General features: G+C 43.9%; 1 protein-coding gene across 2 annotated transcripts; it reads left to right on the top strand.

Moving 5' to 3' along the window:
• Positions 1-1,497: 1,497 nt before the first annotated feature.
• LOC142001980 (high affinity immunoglobulin alpha and immunoglobulin mu Fc receptor-like) lies at positions 1,498-14,751 on the top strand. Of its 2 annotated transcripts, none has more exons than XM_074977684.1 (5): positions 1,498-1,880; positions 3,603-3,798; positions 3,982-4,100; positions 6,686-6,847; positions 14,020-14,751. In XM_074977684.1, exons 1-5 carry the CDS (start codon positions 1,526-1,528, stop codon positions 14,064-14,066), a joined length of 879 nt encoding a protein of 292 aa, XP_074833785.1. In that variant the 5' UTR covers positions 1,498-1,525; the 3' UTR covers positions 14,067-14,751. The 2 variants fall into 2 exon arrangements, with proteins under 2 accessions (XP_074833785.1, XP_074833784.1); XM_074977683.1 differs by having other exon boundaries at positions 1,498-1,892.
• The last annotated feature ends 4,964 nt before the right edge of the window (positions 14,752-19,715 follow it).

Raw genomic sequence — 19,715 nt, 5'->3', positions numbered from 1 at the left:
AAACATTTTCAGTTCATAGGTATTTGTCATGTGAGCCTTGTTTCTAAAGCAGAGTGATTTACAAACCTAAGTTAGTTAGCTGGACACACAATATCAATTTAAATGTTAAGTAAAATGAGATACTGGGTACCTTAAAATCTATCAGATGAACTCGTGTTGTAAATTTGATCCAGTAAGTTAAAGATATAAGGATGAAATCCTTACTCCACTGAATTCAATGAGTTTTGCTATTGACTTCCAAAAAGCCAGGATTTCACCAATAAGGTCAAATCCAGCCATCCATCCTCACTCAAGCAAAACCCCTAATTTGACCATACCCAGTCAGAGATTGCCAGATATTGTGCATTATCATAAGCAGTCCTACAGGTTGTTGTTTTGTGATTAACAAGCCATTAGCTTCCTCCCTTTAGAGTGTGGAATTTATTGTGCCATTTTTGTGGAGGTAGGCCCTGGCAGACAGCAAGGGATTATGGTACAGATGATGGAAGGAGAACCCTGCCCATATCCAGAGGTTTTATTTTATTGCATTAGTGATTGATTGATTAACTGTGCCCTCTCTTACCTAGCTCAGAGCATGTGAATGACATGCAATATAAACACGGGACCTGATTTACCCCCCCAACCCCCCGCCCCCGTTTTCATTCACTTCAGTTGAAGCTGTCAGTACTTCATGCACCACAAAGATCAGTCCTTATTTCCAAAAAGCCAACAGAAAAGGGCATTACCAAGCCAGAAAACAATTCCCACCCATTCAGATCCACACTCCACCTCAATTGCTGGCAAACACCTAACAGAAAGACACTGCATTGTACACTGAAGGTTAGACAGGTCTGAGTACTCTCACACTACAAAGGTAGTGAAGTCCAGAGTTGGAAACCGTCATGTTTAAATGCAAGGAGAGTTTAAACAAGTGCCCAGTGGAATTCAGACTCTGTAGTACAGAAGGGGTGAAAGGCAGGCCAGCCAAAGACTACCTTACACTTCAAGGACAGTCAACCTTGTCAAGGTTGTTACAAGGAGGAGTGTGAAAAATTGTTCTCCTTAACCTCTGAGAACAAGACAAGAAGGAATCGACTTAAATTGCCCCAAAAATTACACAGCAGGAAAAAATTCATGTCAGGATAGTTAAGTACCTGAACAAATTGCCTACGGAGATTGTGTGTGTGTGTGTATGTCTTTCTTTTAATAATATGCTGCTGAAAGGTACTGGGCAGATAGACCTGGAGATCTGGAACCATGACATTTTTTAGGAACAGGTCACACAAACTCCTGCCAGCAATGTCCTGGGTTGTTTGTTGTTGGTTTTTTTTTTTTTTTTTTTTTTTTTTTTTGGAGTGCTGCCCTGTATGTAGGAGACTGAACTAGCTGACCTATTGGGGTCCCTTCCAGTCCTACACTTCTACAGCCTTCTAAGGCCTAGGCTTCACTCAGATTTTACCTTGTGTCCGGTATCACCTGGGATGGATCCACTTTTTTTTTGCTTAGTGAAGCCAAGGCCCTTTAGCACAAATGCAGCTCAGGCCCTATGACTTCTTTCTCTGTGTCATCAGTTTCGAGTGCAAGACGGCGCATTCAAGTGACAGGTGATGTTGGAGGAGCCATCACCATCGAGTGTCCTGTGAAGGACATTTCCAAGCGAAAATTCTGGTGCAAGGAGCTCAAGACAAATGCCTGTGTCACCATCGTCTCTACCTCTCCCTACGTCAATGACGATTACAAAGACAGAATATCCATCATGGAGGGGCCCCAGGAAGGGCTATTTCAAATTACAATCAGAAGGCTGGAAGAGGATGATGCTGGATTGTACGCATGTGGGACAGGAAGTCACAATGACAGAAACAGTGGAAAGACCCTGCAAGTGGAGCTGAAGGTTTCTAATGGTAGATCACTCGGTATGAAACAGAGCCACTGTATACAGTATCTTCCCTCTATTTAGTGCAGTCCCATGTCACTGATGCTACTGTATTACTCCAATGGTACAGTTTCACTTCTAATCCAGTACCACTCCTGATGCAGTGCCATTGAGGTGAAGTGGTATATCACTCAGTACATGGTATCACTCGAGTTGTGCTGGACCACTGGTGATGCACTAATCCTCTGTGCAGCGTCTCAGACAGGCTAGCTCTGATAACAAAAATCGCATGGGGGCGTTTTAGCACATGATCTAGAAACACATCTGGGTTATGTTCCATGCAGGGAGAGTTCCACACATGTTGTCTGCTGAAAACCTGAGACATGACAGCCCTGTTGTGGCACCAGAAGCATCTGCTAACAAAGGTGCTGAGGCTCAAGATGAGGTTTGCTGCATCCCTCTGGACAGCACCACTGGAGGGGAGGAAAGGGAAAGAACACGCACTGGTGCTCATCTGTCCCCGGGGGGTGGGAGGAGGGGAAGTCTCAAGTTCACTGACACGGTGATGCACATGGGCGTCTTATGCCACAGCTACCTCTGCTCTGCCTGTCTGGTAGATTTCAGAGCACCTTTTGGCACTGGATTTGCTCATGTATGTATGTTTATTTATTATTGTATGTAAAAATTATTGGTCTCATCTAGGAATTTATCTGCTTCCCCCCAGTCATTGTGGTATCAGATCCCCTTAGAATTATTAATGGCTTTTTTATCCTCCCTGTGAGCTGGGAGAAACATCCTCCCTCCTTGACAGATGGGGAGCTCAGGCACAGAGTAGTCTAAGTAACTTGCCCATGGTCACACAGGAAGTCTGTGGCAGACTAATATCTCCAGCTCTCCTGAGCTGATTTCTCTGCAGAGTGTCTTTCCTCGCTAAAAGAGAACCACCAACAAATCTTAAATACCAACACATTTATTTTTGACTGTTCCCAACAAGATTAAGCCCCTCGGGGTACAAATTCACTACAGGAAAGATCGACTCTGCTGTGGTTGACCTTTCCCTGTAGTGTAGGCCTGCCCTTAGGACTCAACAAGCTGTTGTATCTTTTTGTTATTCTCTCTGACTAAAGCCAAATGCACAGTAGTTGCCACTGAATATGTTCAGAGTGCTGGGCTCCTGGGTCTTAGTTCACAGGGCTTCATGTGGGGCCCCTGACTGCTGCTGCCACCCTGATCCTTAAGGCCAAACAAAGGCTAACTCTTAACCTCGGTTACACCCACATTGCTGCCCTGCTGGTTATGGTATGAGGAAATGAGAGCAGTGTGTTGTGCAAGGACTTTACAGTTTAAAAAGTAAAAAGCCCATGCCAAGTTTTGGTCCCACTCTAATCAGTGTAAATCCACACAACTCCACTGATGTGTCTCCAGATTTACATACATATGTGATCAGCATTTACACCTCACACTCGTGATACCAACACCTGGAATCCAACCTGTGATCTCCAGAGCTCAGTACATGGGTCTCTACCCCATCAACTAAAAGGCAGTGGCCTGCTAGCTAAGCCTGTAGAGGAGACTCATTCTTCCTCTCTGTAAGTGGCTTGAGTGCCACTACATTGGACAATGAACCACACACAGTAGTTGCATAGGTTACACACTCATTCCTAGTTCTGAGCATAAAATTTGCTTTGTTAAAGAGTGTTCAAGAATGGGACATGTAGCAACAGTTCTATTTTAATTTATTTTCCCCCAGAAGTCATACCATCACAGACGCCTAATGGAGATGCGTCTTATACCACACTTGGCATACAGTTCCCTGTGAGTAGGACAATCACACCTGAAAAAGCCCTAGACAGCACTTTTATCTATGCAAGAACTGGAAGTACGACTAAGGGGATTCCAAAGAACTCCAGGACAAGTGGTGATGCACAGCCCATGCCTACACAGCGGTGAGCTCCACAAGCTTTCCCCTCAGCCATGATTTTCGTGCATTAATTCTTTCCTAGGTCCCTTCGTTTCCTCTCAAGCATACAAACATGGCTTGGCCAACCCAGCTGCTTGTGCAAGGAGTGAATCTGCAGGTCAGAACTGGCAGTGAAACCACTTCCCCTTCTTGACTCAATATTTTCCAGATCTTTGAGAAGCAGTTATGGGAATGATGCCTTTCAAATCCTGATACCAATTCTCCTGATAATACTGCTGCTTGTGGCTTCTGTGATACTTGTTAGAAAACAGCTACAAGGGAAGAAAGGTAAGAGAAAAGGTCATAGACTTCTACGTGGAGGTGAGTGGTTCTATTAGGAGGAGCATTTTGAGCAGATCTAGAGTAGTTATTCCTCTTTATTCGGCACTGGTGAGGACACATCTGGAATATTGTGTCCAGTTTGGGCCCCCCACTATAAAAAGGATGTGGATTTGCTAGAGCACGTTCAGCGAAGGGCAACAAAAATGATTAAGGGTCTGGAACACAAGACCTATGAGGATAGGCTGAGGGATTTGGGCTTGTTTAGTTTACACAAGAGAAGACTTAGAGGTGATTTAATAGCAGCCTTCAGCTTCCTGAAGGGGAACTCTAAAAAGGAGGGTGAGAAACTGTTCTCAGTGGTGTCAGATGGCAGAACAAGGAGTAATGGTCAGAAGTTGAAGAGGGAAAGGTGTAGGTTGGATATTAGCAAAAATTACTTCACTAGGTGGGTGGTGAAGCATTGGAATGCGTTGCCTAGAGAGGTGGTGGATTCTCCATCCCTTGAAGTTTTTAAGTCCCGGCTGGACAAGGTCCTGGCTGGGATGACTTAGGAGGGGTTGATCCTGCTTGAAGCAGGGGGCTGGACTAGATGACCTCCTGAGGTCCCTTCCAGCCCTGTGAATTCTGTATGTTGGTACCTGGCCCTCGGGGTAAAAAGAAAGGAAGATACTGTTTCCACACTTGGAGAATGATAATTTCTCTCAGAAAAAGATGGATTTCTTTTCTGGATAAACTCACATAGTTCTTTGCCTCTTGACAATAATGTTCTTACTTGTCCCTATGATAACTGCAGGTAGCTGCAAAAGCATAATGGTAATCTGGATCAAATTCACAAAAACTCATGGAAATAGCTTACATTTGCAGAAATATTTTATTCTATTCTACATGGATTCTTGACCTCCACCCAGCACCCTTGGAACCGTTGCATTAAGGGGGAAATTACCAGTGAGCTAAATTCGTTTCTCAAAAAGCGAAAAACCAGACCAAAGCAAACCCAAACCCCCTCAAACAGCTAGCTGGGAAATAAAACAATTTCAGATGAAATATAAAATTTACATCCTGACCAGGATTAGGATTATCCTCCTAACTTTTTCCATCTATAGGCAGAATAAATTTTGTTTTGTGCACCAAGACATGTGTAGACATGCATCATCAACAGTAACACAGGGTGCCCACTGTAAGCACTCTGCTATTCAGCTGGGAGGCACCTGAATCTCTCTTGAGCAGCCACCCAAGCACTCAGTTCTCAGGGAACACTGACCATGACCGTCCATATCGATGTGTGTTAGTTGCCATGTCCTGGCCAAATTCTGATTTGACTGTATTACATTCTGCCTGCATAAAATTGCACTATGGTTTCAATCCATGCTTTTTCATTTACTTAACCTATTGCAATTGCTCACCTGACTTCTTGTGTTACCTGTCAGGACATCTGCCTTTTATCGCAGAGAGGTCTGCATTTCAGGGAAGACAATGGAAGCACCTTGTCATCCATTTTGGAAAGTTTGGTGAACAGACTCTTTGTCTGAACATTGCTAGCAAAGCACCATGTTTATAACTATTTTAGAGTCTGATTTACAGAGGTGACAGATAGGCCCATTTTCGCTGGTGGGAGATGCAGCCACTCAACACCTCTCAAAATCCAGCCGTTAGTTTACTACCTCGGAGGACAGGGTCATAATTCAGGATGATCTAGATAAATTAGAGAAATGGTCTGAAGTAAACAGGATGAAGTTTAATAAAGATAAATGTAAGGTGCTGCACTTAGGAAGGAATAATCTGTTTCACACATACAGAATGGGAAAAGACTGTCTAGGAAGGAGTACAGCAGAAAGGGACCTAGGGGTTCTAGATGATCACAAGTTAAATATGAGTCAACAGTGTGATGCTGTTGCAAAAAAAGCAAACATGATTCTGGGCTGCATTAGCAGGTGTGTTGTGAACAAGACACGAGAAATCATTCTACCGCTCTACTCTGCGCTGGTTAGACCTCAGCTGGAATATTGTGTCCAGTTCTGAGCACCCCAATTCAAGAAAGATGTGGAGAAATTAGAGAAGGTCCAGAGAAGAGCAACTAGAATGATAAAAGGTCTGGAGAACATGACTTATGAAGAAAGGCTGAAAGAATTGGGCTTGTTTAGCTTGGAAAAAAGAAGATTGAGGGGGGACATGATAGCGGTTTTCAGATATCTTAAAGGGTGTCATAAGGAGGAGGGAGAAAACTTGTTCTTCTTGGCCTCTGAGGAGAGAACAAGAGGCAATGGACTTAAACTGCAGCAAGGAAAGTTTAGGTTGGACATTAGGAAAAAGTTCCTAACTGTCAGGGTGGTCAAGTACTGGAATAAGTTGCCAAGGGAGGTTGTGGAATCTCCCTCGCTGGAGATATTTAAGAACAGATTAGATAGATGTCTATCAGGGATGGTGTAGATAGTGGTCGGTCCTGCCGTCGGGGCAGGGGACTGGACTCGATGGCCTCTCGAGGCCCTTTCCGGTCCTAGTGTTCTATGATTCTATGATTCAGGGTCACTGCAACAAATCATAACTGTGAAATGTATTTAGCCTGTAGACTACTGATATCCATTGGTTTGTAGGCACTTCAATCTATACGCTTGGATGTTCTGGAGAAGCAGCTTCCTGTGAAACCTATGGAATAAACCTGAGGCTGAGTGCACTTGAAGAGGTCCAAGGACACAATCACATGGAAAATATCTACAGTGCATGTCCCCTCAGGTTTGAGAGAGCTGACAAGAGCAGTAAGTTCACCTACAACTATTCAAGCTCTAATTATTCTCCCCCCATCTATAGATGCTCCCTAATGACAGGGGGCAAGAGTCTACTCTCATTTACACCAGTATAGTATTGAAGTAACACCACTGAATGCCCTGAATGGAGTTACTTTGTATTTTCACCAGCCCTACTATTCTCATTCAGTCTAGTTGCCTCTATTCAGGTTCTTATACTGAGCTAGCATATCTGTGTACCTCCCAGTAGTTGATTAAATATAGTGACCAACATCTGTCACTTGTTGTCTAGAAGCACCTGCAGGGCAGTGCCTTGTTTTGGTTGGGGTTTAGATCTGTTTGCTTTTAAATATACATGTCTCTAACCGTGTTAGAGAAAGCCAAGTCAAAGAAACACACTTTGCCCTTGGAGTGAAAAGCAGAGGTGGAAAAACTACCCCAAAAGTTACTTGAGTAAAAGTGCAACTGCTTTCACTTCTGGGTACTTGAGTGCACATGGCTATGCTTTTACTCAGGTAGTTTTCCAGAGGGACACTGGTGCCTTGTACGTAAGTACATTCTCCCAAATCAGCCATACTTCTACTCAAGTAACTTTTTGGATATTTTCCCCACCTCTGGAAAAAAGATGAAGTTTGTGAAGGCTGTTAGTTTCCAACCTTTTCACTAGTGTGGCTCACCAATCACCCCGCAAACCGTTCACAGACCCCGTAAAAGCCAACTCTAGCTGCTATGTACACTTCATTCAATGAAAAAGGAAACCACAACATAGATTTTCGGATCACAAATTGATAAGATTATTGGGACACATTTAATTTAAAAATAATTGATTGTAACTTTGCAATTTATTTAAAACTTATTGTCTGTGATGATTTTTATTTATCTGTTATTTTTTCACGGACCTGCTGCAATACTCGTTTGGACCACATGTTGGGAACCACTGCCTTTGGCCACAGGATCAGCCTCCGTGGCAGATTCCAATCCAAAAGGTAGCAGATAATCCTAGGAAATGAAACTAGCCTCATGCATATCAGGGCACGGCACTAACCAACAAGCCACTATAGCCCAGAACACTGATCTTAAATGAATTGGGGTTGGGTGAGGGGCACATATACACTATTAGCTAGCAATACCCATACAGATCAAGAGTGGCTTCTGCTCCATTTTCCCTTCCTTAGGCAAAGCTCGCATAAACCATTAAGCCTTGCAGCAGGCACTGCAGATCAGAAACTTCAGGCGCTTTCTGATCAAAAGAGGGAATACATTCCCTGTCCCACCCCTGAGAATGTCAGAGCTGACAGTAAAAGCATGCCCAGCTCATGCCACCTGCCTGGAGGACACACAGGGAGGTAGACTGTTAGGTATGCAATCCACCTAAACAGAAGAATTGCAGCTGCTAGAAACACAGGGGAAGCCAGTGCAGTCTTTGCAGAGCTGGGGCAATGTACTCCAATGACACCCTACCATGGAACTGGGCAGATTATTTCCACACCAGCTTGTGTGCACAGGTTAGACAGGTGTGAGCAAGAGCCCTTTCATAGCAGGCCTTAAGGAGTCTGAGGCCCTAGTCACACTTACATTTTGGTGCTCTGCCTTCTTCAACTTCTGGCATCACCCCTGCTGCTGTCCTCTGGAGAAGCAGCTTCCAGGGAAACCTACGGAATAAACCTGAAGTTGAGTGCACTTGGACAGGTGCAAGGACAAATGCCTGTGGAAAATATCAATGGCATGTGTTTCTGCAGGCTTGGGGAAGCTGTAATCTCCCTCCACACAGTGCCCCAAGCTCCCTTCTGCTACCTTGTACCCTAGGTCTGCCCTGCTCCTTGCCTCAACCATGGCAGTCCACTACCCCCACCCACCAGCTCAGCTCTAAGACCATCAAATACTGAAAACATCCCAGATACACCCCAATTGCATCATCCGGCTGGATGGGACAACCTTGTGCTGCTGGCATGATCTAAAAACTAGTGGGTGATGTAAGGAGCTCCTGCTGCTGCAAAAAGGAGAAATAGGATGAATGCCATGAGCAGTCAGGTTGGACTCCCAACTCTGAGCCCTTATAGCAAGTTGCTGCTTATTACACAGTTGCTCTGTTAAGCAGGACTTCAGTCCAGCTTCTCATCCCTGAGCTGAGAACTAGCACAAAAGTGGGGGGTGCCAGGAAATCTAGTTGTTTCACAGCTGAGCTTAGACCAACCAGCCCACCCGCCAGGAGAAAGGAATAATGTGGACACAGCAGGAAACATATAAATAGATTCAGTCTATTTTAAGGCCTTTCTTGCTCTTTAACTCCTCTCATTGCAGTAGGAAATTCTTCCTCAAATATAATTAGGCTGATCGAGTCATCCACAATTACCTGAACTGTCAGCAGCAGCTGCCTGATGATGAAATCCAGATGCTCTGGCCTCATACCAAAGCTGGCCCCTTTGAAGTTTTTCCAACCCAGCATGCAACAGTAGCTGCATTGCATCATCGGCACTATTCTTTTAGATGAGAGTGAAATTTCATCACACAGCTCGGAAGTGGCACAGGTGTCAGAAACCCGGCAACTCTTTGCACACATACAAGAGGCTGGAATGAAGGATCCTGTAGTCTGTTAGGGCTGCAGCAGCTGTTCCATTCCAGCCAAGGAAAAGGAGATCAGAGTTGCTATGTACTGTGGGACTTTGCATGGTGAATCAGACCCCTCCTCCCCAGAGAACACAGTCCTGGCTTAAGTCAAGTGAAACTCCATTGACTTCAGTGAAGCTGTAACCACTTATATTGACTCTAGATTTGACTCTAGTACTACTATTAACTGGCAATCCACTTAAGGAACCCCTTAGGGGACTAAAAGTACAGCCCAACCCTTTGACTATGTCCAGTGTCTTGTTAGACAGAGCATATGTTCCATTTTTCATGCTTTAGGCCAAACCCATCCCTGATATAGCTCCCTTGAAGTTACACTGGAGGTGAAATTGATCAAACAATGCTAAATTAACACTATGTTGAACTAGTTGGGTTAATTTCATTCCCTCACATGGCTCTTTAATTTCATGTCCTCTGCATTTGTTCAAACTGGCAGCACGGATGGAGCAGCTGAAATACATCACTTGGTGCTTGTGAGATTTCTAGACCTGATTTTCAGTCCTGAAAGGTTTGGCCAATTAGCCCAATAGAATCTGCAAACCTTTTGAGGGGCACTCGCTAAAACATAGACCATAAAGCTTCAGCTATTAAACCCACCTTTTAATACTGCTGTCAGAATTACACCCCCTCCCCTGCAGGAGGAAACAATTAACTCCTGAAGGGGCATTTAGAGGGTTTTTCTGCTTAGTAAAGGAGCTAAACAATCACACTTTATATTCATATGTCCCGGGATCCAGCGCTTGACTCAAAAACAATTACACCATGCGCCCTTCACGGTGGGTGATAGTTGCCCCTTTTTACAGTTGGAGAAAGTAGAACCCAGGCCAGCTAAATGATTTGCCCAAGATCATGCAGAGAGTGGAGACAGCCTCCAGAATAAAATCTAGGGCTGGGATTTGGCGCAGGGCTTCTCAGAGGCACAATACCAGAACTCGCAGGTCAGAGAGAAGCTAAGGTAGTTTGAAGTAGCTTTAGAACCTTCCCAGGCTGCTCTGGTAGTTGCAGTGGCCTCACTAGGTTACAGCAGCCTCTCTGAATTATCCTCTGGGCTTCAGCGTTGACCCGAATTTCCCACTGCAATATATCACTCCCCAGCACATCCACCACAATCAACCTTATGATGGGGCCTCAGAAGGCAGCCTTATGGCAGTGTTCTGCAGTGCCTGTCATGGGACAATCAAATTTCTACAGGTATGAAGGCTTTTAGAACACTTCCGGTTAGCTTGGCACTTATCCCTAGCATGGAGAGGCTGGAAAGAGGATTAGGGCAGGTCTCATTACAGACATTTAGTTCCAGTTTCCAACCAGCAGTGGCTAGGGTGTGTCTGAATTTCAGGCCAGCAGAGCTGGTCCAAAAGAGGGAGAAACCATGCAGCAAACATGCTCAAATGCAGATCTTTCCTTTATTACTGCAAACTACCCATTTGCAGGTCCACCTGTATCATCCCCTACCAGCCAGCGCTGACTGACCAGTCCCACAGGTGTAAGAGCCTTCAAAAAACTCTTCTCTCAGCAGTAATGGGTGGAAAGGCAGGCTCAGGTTTGTTCTTTCTTCCTCTCTACGGGATGACTGGCTCCATTTTCTTCTCCTAGAGCAAAGTCAGCTAGGCAACATCCTAAGAGAGAATGAGCTATAGGGGGCTGTCCAGGATGAGCTCATCTTATTCAATAAACTGCAACACTAGGAAATAATTTGCAAGACGTGAGTTAACTGATATTTTATTTTTGTCTGGTAGGTTTAACTTCTATAATACTGACATTTTTCAGGATGTGTGTCAGATCAACATCTGGGTGGGTATGAATAAAATAAGATGGTAATAATAGCTAGTCCCTGGATGGGCTGTTTTATTGGTAGGTGTCAAAGCACTTTACAAAGGACGTAAATAGGGAAACTGAGGCAGCAGTGTGTACCATGGAAATCTGGGATAGCGTGGTTATCTAGGCCTACACAGAATGCTTGTTGGCTAGCACAGGGTGTTACTGATGCACTTCTCTAAGCTTGTTTAACTATCCCCAATGATAAGCATGTCAGCTTTTCTTAGGTTACTTCAATGCCCGCCTAACAGATCTCACAGTGAGGCCATGTTCCTGATATGCCGACAGTTTCTCCTTTTAAAGGTCATCTAACCCCTTGAAATGTTCTGAATAGGCATTTGTCTGTGGTTAACTATTTAATAGCAATGCTAGAAAACTGTAAACAAATTGTGAACTGAAACATTTAATATAATTTAACAACTGACCCACACATAGAGGAGTGATCAGATGGCTCTGCCAGAGATAGTGGCTGTGATAGGTAATGAGCAGCATAAAGAGTGTGATGAGGGGTATTTCCAGAGTTAGTTTACAGGAAGGGGTGTAATAGTCCGTCCTCAACCGGGCAGGGTCTGCATTACACATCCTAATCCTTTATTCTTTTGTCTCAGTCAAGTTGAATACATATTCAGGTAGTGATGCTATGAGAAGCAACAGCAGGAAATGCTTTTCCAGGGAAAAAACACAGAGCTTGCATCATGTACAAGCCTTAGCATTTTTGCGCTGACAATAGCTGAAAGAAGATGCTAGATCACTGGATGTTCGGCGAGGCTTTTTCAGGCATTGATGAGACAGGAGCAACCTGCCTTTTCACAAAACTCTCCAGCCAGCTGGAAAAATACAGCTACATTCACTAAAGACGTCATAATTTGCGTTGGCCTTTTTTTCCGCCCCCCCCTTTGCAGGCATGTCCAGTCAGACACCGGGAGGATTTTTTTTTCCCATGCTTGCAAAACCTGTAATAGTTACTCATCTAGTCAGGGAGGCATTGCTTAGAGTCCTGGACTGGGCTGCAGAAGCCCTCTCTTCTGTTCCCAGCTCCGGCTCGGGTCAATTCCCCCTCTCTGTAGCAGTATCTCCTGCCCGCCCCCCCACCCCCCCCAGCTGTAAAACATGGATGACTAACTTGCATTCTTTTGGCAGGTACATTGAGCTGCTACTGTTGAAACACATGGTATAAAAGATAGCTAGTCTGATGTGCCTGCTGATTGTTTCCAACAATGTCACACTAGTACCAGGAATCTTTAGTGAGACCAAACGGTTGCTACAGTTTAATTCGTTTGACTGTGTTCCCACTACACTATGAAGCTGTCCAGGCGCTCTTAGACCTTAGGGCTTAAACCTCAGGCTCCATCAACACCAAAGGCAGGGTTTGCGGGTCACTTGGGCAGACTGGTTCCACTGCCTGTCAGTGGGCTGTTGTGAGGAAGCTTTTTGAAGTCACACAGGGCCATGCAATGCAGTGCTCCCTGTCAATGCCTTTGAAAAAAAATGCGCCAGTGACAAGCTCTGCCTGTGTGCCTCGCTCACTAAAGCCTGTGCTATATTGAGCCCATTTAAGGTCATAGGTGACTTGTGTTAGCACTTGGGTGTTGCACCGCACCTTATGCCCTGAAGAAATGTTACTTGCTCAATGGGGTACTCCCACGGGCCCCCCCACCCCACTCCGCTTGGTGCCCCATGCCCCTGCACCTCTGCAGGCTCTAGTCCCTTAAATTTATGGTACAAATTGAACGTTTCTCATCTGGCACTCGCTCATCTGGCAAAAAAAGCTGTACACCAGCATGATTTTAGTTAGCCAGACAACCACATCATGGGTGTGGCCACATTTCCTGCTGGGCCATAAACTTTGTTCAGGCCACCAGTCCTGGCTCTCCACGTGCTGTACTTTTATTTAGCTGGCTGTTATCCCAAATGTCTTCTAAGAGCCCAGTAAGCCATGGAAATGTTCGTAATGCTGCTTGACGATATTGACCTCCTGTGGTTTGGCAAAAATCTTTCATTTGGCACCAGTCAGGTCCCCAGGCTGTTGGACTAGAGCAGTTCCCTCTATGTAACTAAGTTGCTGAGAGGTGAGGGTTGGAGGTGGTTTGGCCAAAACAGTTGTGCCTCTATAATGCCTTGCAGGGACAGTGGCACGTGACCAGGCTCTATGCCTCCATAAATGCATGCCCAGCATGGGGCTTCAAGGTCAGAGCAGGACCCAGGTGGGCAGGACCAGCTGCACTGGGGCCCAGGCATGACCTGGGACACAAAAAGTGGGATCTGGAGAGGCTGGAGCAACAGCCATGGGGCCTGGGTGTGTGTTGGGAAGAAAGGTGTGGGAGCCAGTGGGTCTGGAGCAGGTATTGGGACACCTGCGATCAGGCCAGGGAGCAGGGAATGGACATGGGAGCAGATAGAAACCCCCACAATTCTTCTCCCTAACCTGTAGCACCCACACCCCTGCCCCACAGAATCTCAATAACTCCCCTAACATCCGTGTAAGTCCTCCCCAGACCGCTTGGTGAGCACAGTTCACTGAAGGTGACTTTACCTGTATACTCATTCCCCACTTATAGGACTCATGCAAAAGGCTGAGGGTATATTCCGCTGTCTCTAATTCTAATTGAGATAAATAAGTAGTTATAATATGCCTCACTGCCTCATTCCAGTGCATTATGTTAGTCCCATTGCGAGATGTAGTGTTTTATTAAAAAGACTTATGGCTTACGTACCACCTCCTTTCTCTGATTTTTTTTCCTTAGGGTCTCATGTACCTCACGAGTCAGATCATTACAGAATTGACTTATAAGAGCTGCTGTGCTTGTACAGCTGTGCATTGATCACCAGGCACAGATGATGAAGGACTTGATGCACTGTTAAAGCCACATCAGTCAGCATCTGAATCCTACATACCAAAGCCATACTTTGATGCGCTGTGACTGCGGAAGCTGGTGTACATGCTTTTTTAACATAGTGTGCTAGAGTGTGACAGGTACACTGGACTTCCTGCTATGAGTTTTGCTGCTTTGTTCTGTAGATCTTTTGATGTAGTGTCTGTACAGATTACCAAAACAGAGTAGGTGCAGATAATTGTAAGCAGAGATGCCCTTTTCTCCTCAATGTTTATTTCTCCTATGCAGAGTCAGTGCAGGAGCTAGGTACCACTTAAATCCTCAATTTGGATTAATAGCCTGAAGTGTTGCCTGGATTTTGTGATCTTTGCACAAGAATGAAGTTCACCCGATCAGCACATTGCCATTTTGACTATAATGTTAAAATTCATTGTCAGCTGAAACTAGGTGACTGTAGTCCATAATCCAGTGCCCAGTAAAAGAAGGGGAATGGCTTTGCAAAGATTTCTCATGTTTCATCAAATGTAATATTTGCTGCTAAATTTCTCATCAGCTGTGAAACTGGCTGGAAAACCAGGTTCGTGTGTTTTTACCTTTACAACCACGCTATATGCATTCTTTGTTAAAATTAAAAAAAAATGTTTTGGGGAAATTTTTAAGTGGGTGCTTATTCCTTCTATTGGTCTTGAGAACACAAGCTTGTACCTTCTACAAACAGATATTGATCCAACAGAAGATATGATCTCACTCAGCTTGTCTGTTTTAATGATAGCAGTGTGAGTGAAATCAGAGTCAGACCCTAAGCTACTATCACAGACCTAGCATAGGTCCCTCTGTGTGTACCCCTACAAGTGTGGTGGGGGTGAGGGGAGGTTATGCTGTCACTGTCCAGGCAGAAGCTATCATCCCAAACTTCTTCACAGTGACTCTGGAATCTGCTCTATAGCCACAACTCCTTGCCATGGCGTTGAATTCTTGGCCAGGGTTTAATATGACCCCATGTAGGTACTCTGGACCAAATGCTGTTTGTGTTAGTGTGGGAGTGAAAGACAACCATGGGGCTCATCTCTGGCCAGTAGCTTCAATGAAGAATCCTCCTTATATTCCTCAGGGCTGAGTCCCATCTGTTCTGCATACAGGAGGACAGAACAGACCCTTTCACCCTTCTCAGGTGCTGTTCTTCCCCTAATATCCGATAGAAAGATATTACCTACATCTGTTTTGAAATGAACCATTGAACTTTTATTAGCTGAAAAGAATGCTGACCACACACCTTAAATACAATGAGACATAGAAAAATTGCAAGAACAAATACTGTCATTACATCTGATATTGGTTTCTCTGACATTATTCACTCCTAGCTTGTACAATATGTACATACTGAATAACGGACAATATGAGCGTGCCATATTAGTTATAGAAGAACAAATCCACCTTAAATACATTTGACTATAAATACATATTAAATAAAACAGATAATTTAAATAGAGCTTATTTAAAATAAATAACATTTGAAACTTTCATAGCACCTTTCATCAGAAAGTCTCAAAGAACTTTACCAGGTGACGTTTGGGATGGAAACGTAGTTTTAGTCCTAAGATACTTTTGTCAGTAAACAAGCTCATGTCAGGGCTTTGCATCTTGTCATTTATACCAGTGCCTAACGCAATGAGGGAAGCCTAAGAGGTTCTGCTGTGGGTTAATGCTTATCTAAGAGTATGTCTTCACTAAGCGGAAGATCGACAAGGTAAGGGTTGATCTTCCTAAGTTTGATTTCATGCACCTAGTGGAAGGGTGCATGAAAACGAACTTTCAGGGGTCGACATTCAACCTCTGTACTCTTCAACATTGTGAGAGTAAGAGAGGTCAACAAAAAAGTTTCTCCTGCTGACTACCCTCTGTGAGGACGGCCAAGTAAGCTGATTGTAGATAGGTCGATTCTAGCTACTCAATTGCTGTAGCTAGAATTGCGTGTGTACAATTGACTTTCAGATCTAGTGTAGACATGGTTTAAGTTTATCTAAAGCTCTTGGGACTGAGTCTTACCTCACTGACACCAACAGTGAAGTCCTGGCTTCTTTTACAGCCAATGGCTAAACTTCCTTTTGATTTTAGGAGAGCCAGGATTTTACCTCAGTGATATAGCTACATGGTTCCATCTACCACAGTAGGGTTACTCCTAACCTATATGAGGGTAAGTGAAAGGAGAATCTGGCCACTTCAATGGGAAAGCATGGTGCCCGATCTTGTACTAAGAGAAAGAGTCCCATTCAAATTAACAGGACTATTCAGTTAGGTATGGGTTATAGCTTTGAGGATGACCTTCAGCTGGAAAGAAAAGAGGTTTTAAGAGGTTTCTGGTACCTGCTCCTTCTAGATGAGCTAAAAATGCTTTTGGAAGAGTATTTCTTACAGCATTCAGGTACTTCCATTTCTAGCCCTGATTGGGACTGAGCACACACAGGCAAAGAACAATTTTAAAAAAATAACTTTGGTTGAAGATTTTGGCTTCCTAGTATAACTGGTGCAACAATATTGCAGAAAGATGCTCTTGAGCTGATTTGGCTCAAGGGTTTGGTTCAGCCTCATCATTAGTAGTAAGTACCAGAAAAGCAGTGATGTAACATTGTTGGGCCACATAAAATGGAAGCATCAGTTTCTTCGCAATGTGACATCTCCAATCCCATAGTTTGGGGCTGAGAAGCAAGGAGTGCCAACAATTCCAGGATAAAGTCATCTGCTTTAGCTACTCAGCTCTGTCAGGTGAAAGTAGCCTGCAGACTATATCACCAAATCTCTTGAGATGCTAAAGGCAAACGTCTTGGAGAATTTGTCTTTGAGCCATGCTGACATCTGCCTCTTTCAGGAACAAATTATTAACATATACAGACGATCCTCAGCTGATGGAAACTGTCACAACTCCCTGTTTACGCATGGAGCTACATCAGGTTAAACCATCAGACGTTATTCCACAGGACAACAGAAAGCAAAAGCCACAAGAATTGTACATAGTTTTTAAATAAAATAAATAAATTATTGAAATAAAAAGGCCATTGTTCTAGATTTTCTCCATGTTCCTAATCCCTTCCATCCAGACCAAGAGAATGTCCATCTCGCCCAGTGCTTTGTTTGCTGCAGCGTTTCTATCCAGCTAAAGAGATAAAAGCAAGTTATGACATTAGTACCTTCATAAGGAAAACTGCAGATAACAATTAAAGGTTGATCATATTGATTTGGTTTTGCATATGTCAGTTTTACTTACGTAATCAATGCTACCTTGCAGGACTTTACTAAAGTTGCTACTCATTGTAGTATTAACGGATTTTCTCAATCTTCTAAATTGCAGAGACTGAAATGGGTAGTTACTGTAAAAATACAGTGCCTTGCATGGTGTCAAGTATTGGATGGTGCAGCATCTGATGAAGTGAGTCTGTGCTCACGAAAGTTCATGCTCAAAACTTTTCTGTTAGTCTATAAGGTGCCACAGGACCTTTCGTTGCTGTAAAAATAGTTACCACAGCTAATTTCTAAATATAATCTGGAGCAAAACTGTGGTGCCTTGGGCATAAATATGTGGCAACTGCTTACAAATTCAGATTCTTAAAAACAATGGGCAGCATTTTCAACAAACCCTCAAGTGCTGTAGGAACGTAATTCCCATTTTCATTAATGATTTGGCATCAGTTGATGGGATTTGGACTTCTAAATTTTTGAAAATTAGATTTAGGCTCTAAATCACTTGGATGTTGCAACACTGAGTTCAACAAGACTTGAAACCTTTGAAAATCTGGATCTAAGCTCTTTGGGGCAGGCATTGTCCCTCTGTCTGTGGAACATCAAGTACAATGAGGCCCTATCTTGGTTGCAGCTTCAAGCTGCTATGATAATACAAATTAACAACAACAACAACAACAAGGTAGTGTGTTGTTTTTTCCCTCTCCTCCCCCAAACAAAGACTGAAATCCATTGCGAGATTGATGACTGGGAAAATCCTCCATATTACCTTTTCATATTCCTCTCTGATGAGTTGAAATCTCCTGTTTGATTCTTCCCCACAGGAACACTTCTTCTGATCATGCTACATAAAAGAAAACACAAATACACTGTTTGAACTATTGGGCAAAGCAAACAAATGTGCATGGGGGGGTGGATTAAGGGCTCCTTATTGCCTATTTTTGAAAGTGGATTAAGGGCCATCCTGGAGACTGAAGTCAACGCTTTGAGCAAAGCAGGCTACCTATGTTGCCCCCACCCTGGCTTGCAAAGTAAGCTCATTAAGTGTCTGTGGGCCTGTTAGTCTTTTTCCACCTTGCTTAAACTGCAGAAGAATGGAAACTGGCACTGGTTACGGTGCTGGTTTTCTCATCAAGGTCCACTGGGAGCTAAATGGAGATGCACCCGCTCATTTCTGAAAAGATGTCAGACCCCGCCCCCCGCATGGTAGACACGTACTACCAGATGCCCTAGAGGTGAAGAGCCCCATGACTCCCATCCTTTAAGTCCTAACGCATATTGAAATTCATGAAATATTAAGTGCCTAAGTATCTTTGAGGGTCTGGGCCTACGTCCCACTTCGAATATCTAACTCATTCCATCAACCAGCGGACACGTGTTGTTCAGACAGACAGTACGGGCTGCGCTAGCTGGTTTTATTCAAGGTTTGATTTTTGAACATACTTCCACCCTCCGTTCCCGTAACTACTGGACCCAGGTCTCCGTCTTCTCAGAAGGTTATTGACCCCTGTTTTATTAAAGAAATCTGTTCTAGCCTCCTTGCTCAGGACGGATTAAGAACAGGTGAGGCCCTGGCACAACACAGCCACAAGGGGCCCTGCCAATATATTAAAATATTAATGTAACCATTGTTTATGCTTTAAAATCTATTCATGCTTATTATTACTCATAATGCATAATACAATTATACTTAATTTAAAATAAGAATGACATGACACTTTTGTTACATTAAAGCAAATTGTTTAAACAAAATGGAATTATGGAGCCTTGGTGTCCCTCACACCTGGGGCAGTTATCCCTTTTGCCTTTACATTAATCCATCCCTGTCCATGCTTACACAGTGTCTCAGTTTCCCCTTAATGCTGAGGAAGGAGTTAGACAGCCTACTGGTTCTTCTGCGCAGCAGGGAGTTTGTTGCTTCATAGTGCCTGAAGACACTTTCAATGTAGAACCTCAACAGGTGGCGGAGTAAGCAGCAGCTCTCTGAAATCTAAGTCAAGAGGAGAAGACATGAGGCTAATTGCAAAGTCTCATGCTGTGCGTGTTGACTTAAATGAAAGATTCGCATGTATATTTACAAACTTTGAGGTCATAGGCAATGCAGACCAATGCTGAACCAGTTTGACTGTGTAAGATGGTTATCATGCCCACATGGAGCCCTGATACCCCAGCCCATTTCCCAAGATTATTCTCACATATTCATTCTGATATTTCATGTAGCATGCTCTCAATGGGCTTTTGTCTATACAATCATTGCAACGTAACCTGGAAGACCTTCTTTTTCAGCCCAGCTTTGGGTTCTATGGCAAGTGACTACAGTGGTACCAGAACTCTAATGCATGTATGATACAAGAAACTCCAATAGAGACCCA

This window comes from Carettochelys insculpta, chromosome 26 (genome assembly GCF_033958435.1).
Source record: "Carettochelys insculpta isolate YL-2023 chromosome 26, ASM3395843v1, whole genome shotgun sequence".
Taxonomy (NCBI): Eukaryota; Metazoa; Chordata; order Testudines; family Carettochelyidae; genus Carettochelys; species Carettochelys insculpta.
Note: the sequence above shows the minus strand (reverse complement) of the source record. Positions and strands in the feature narration are given on the sequence as shown.

What these genes read in the sequence shown, in the direction of transcription:
- LOC142001980 (XM_074977683.1), top strand. Translation starts at nt 1,526, where the DNA reads ATGACTTCTTTCTCTGTGTCATCAGTTTCGAGTGCAAGACGGCGCATT. An exon ending in TTCTAATGGTAGATCACTCG is followed by an intron (nt 1,893 to 3,602) that starts GTATGAAACAGA and finishes ATTTTCCCCCAG; the next exon opens with AAGTCATACCATCACAGACG. An exon ending in ACAGCTACAAGGGAAGAAAG is followed by an intron (nt 4,101 to 6,685) that starts GTAAGAGAAAAG and finishes ATTGGTTTGTAG; the next exon opens with GCACTTCAATCTATACGCTT.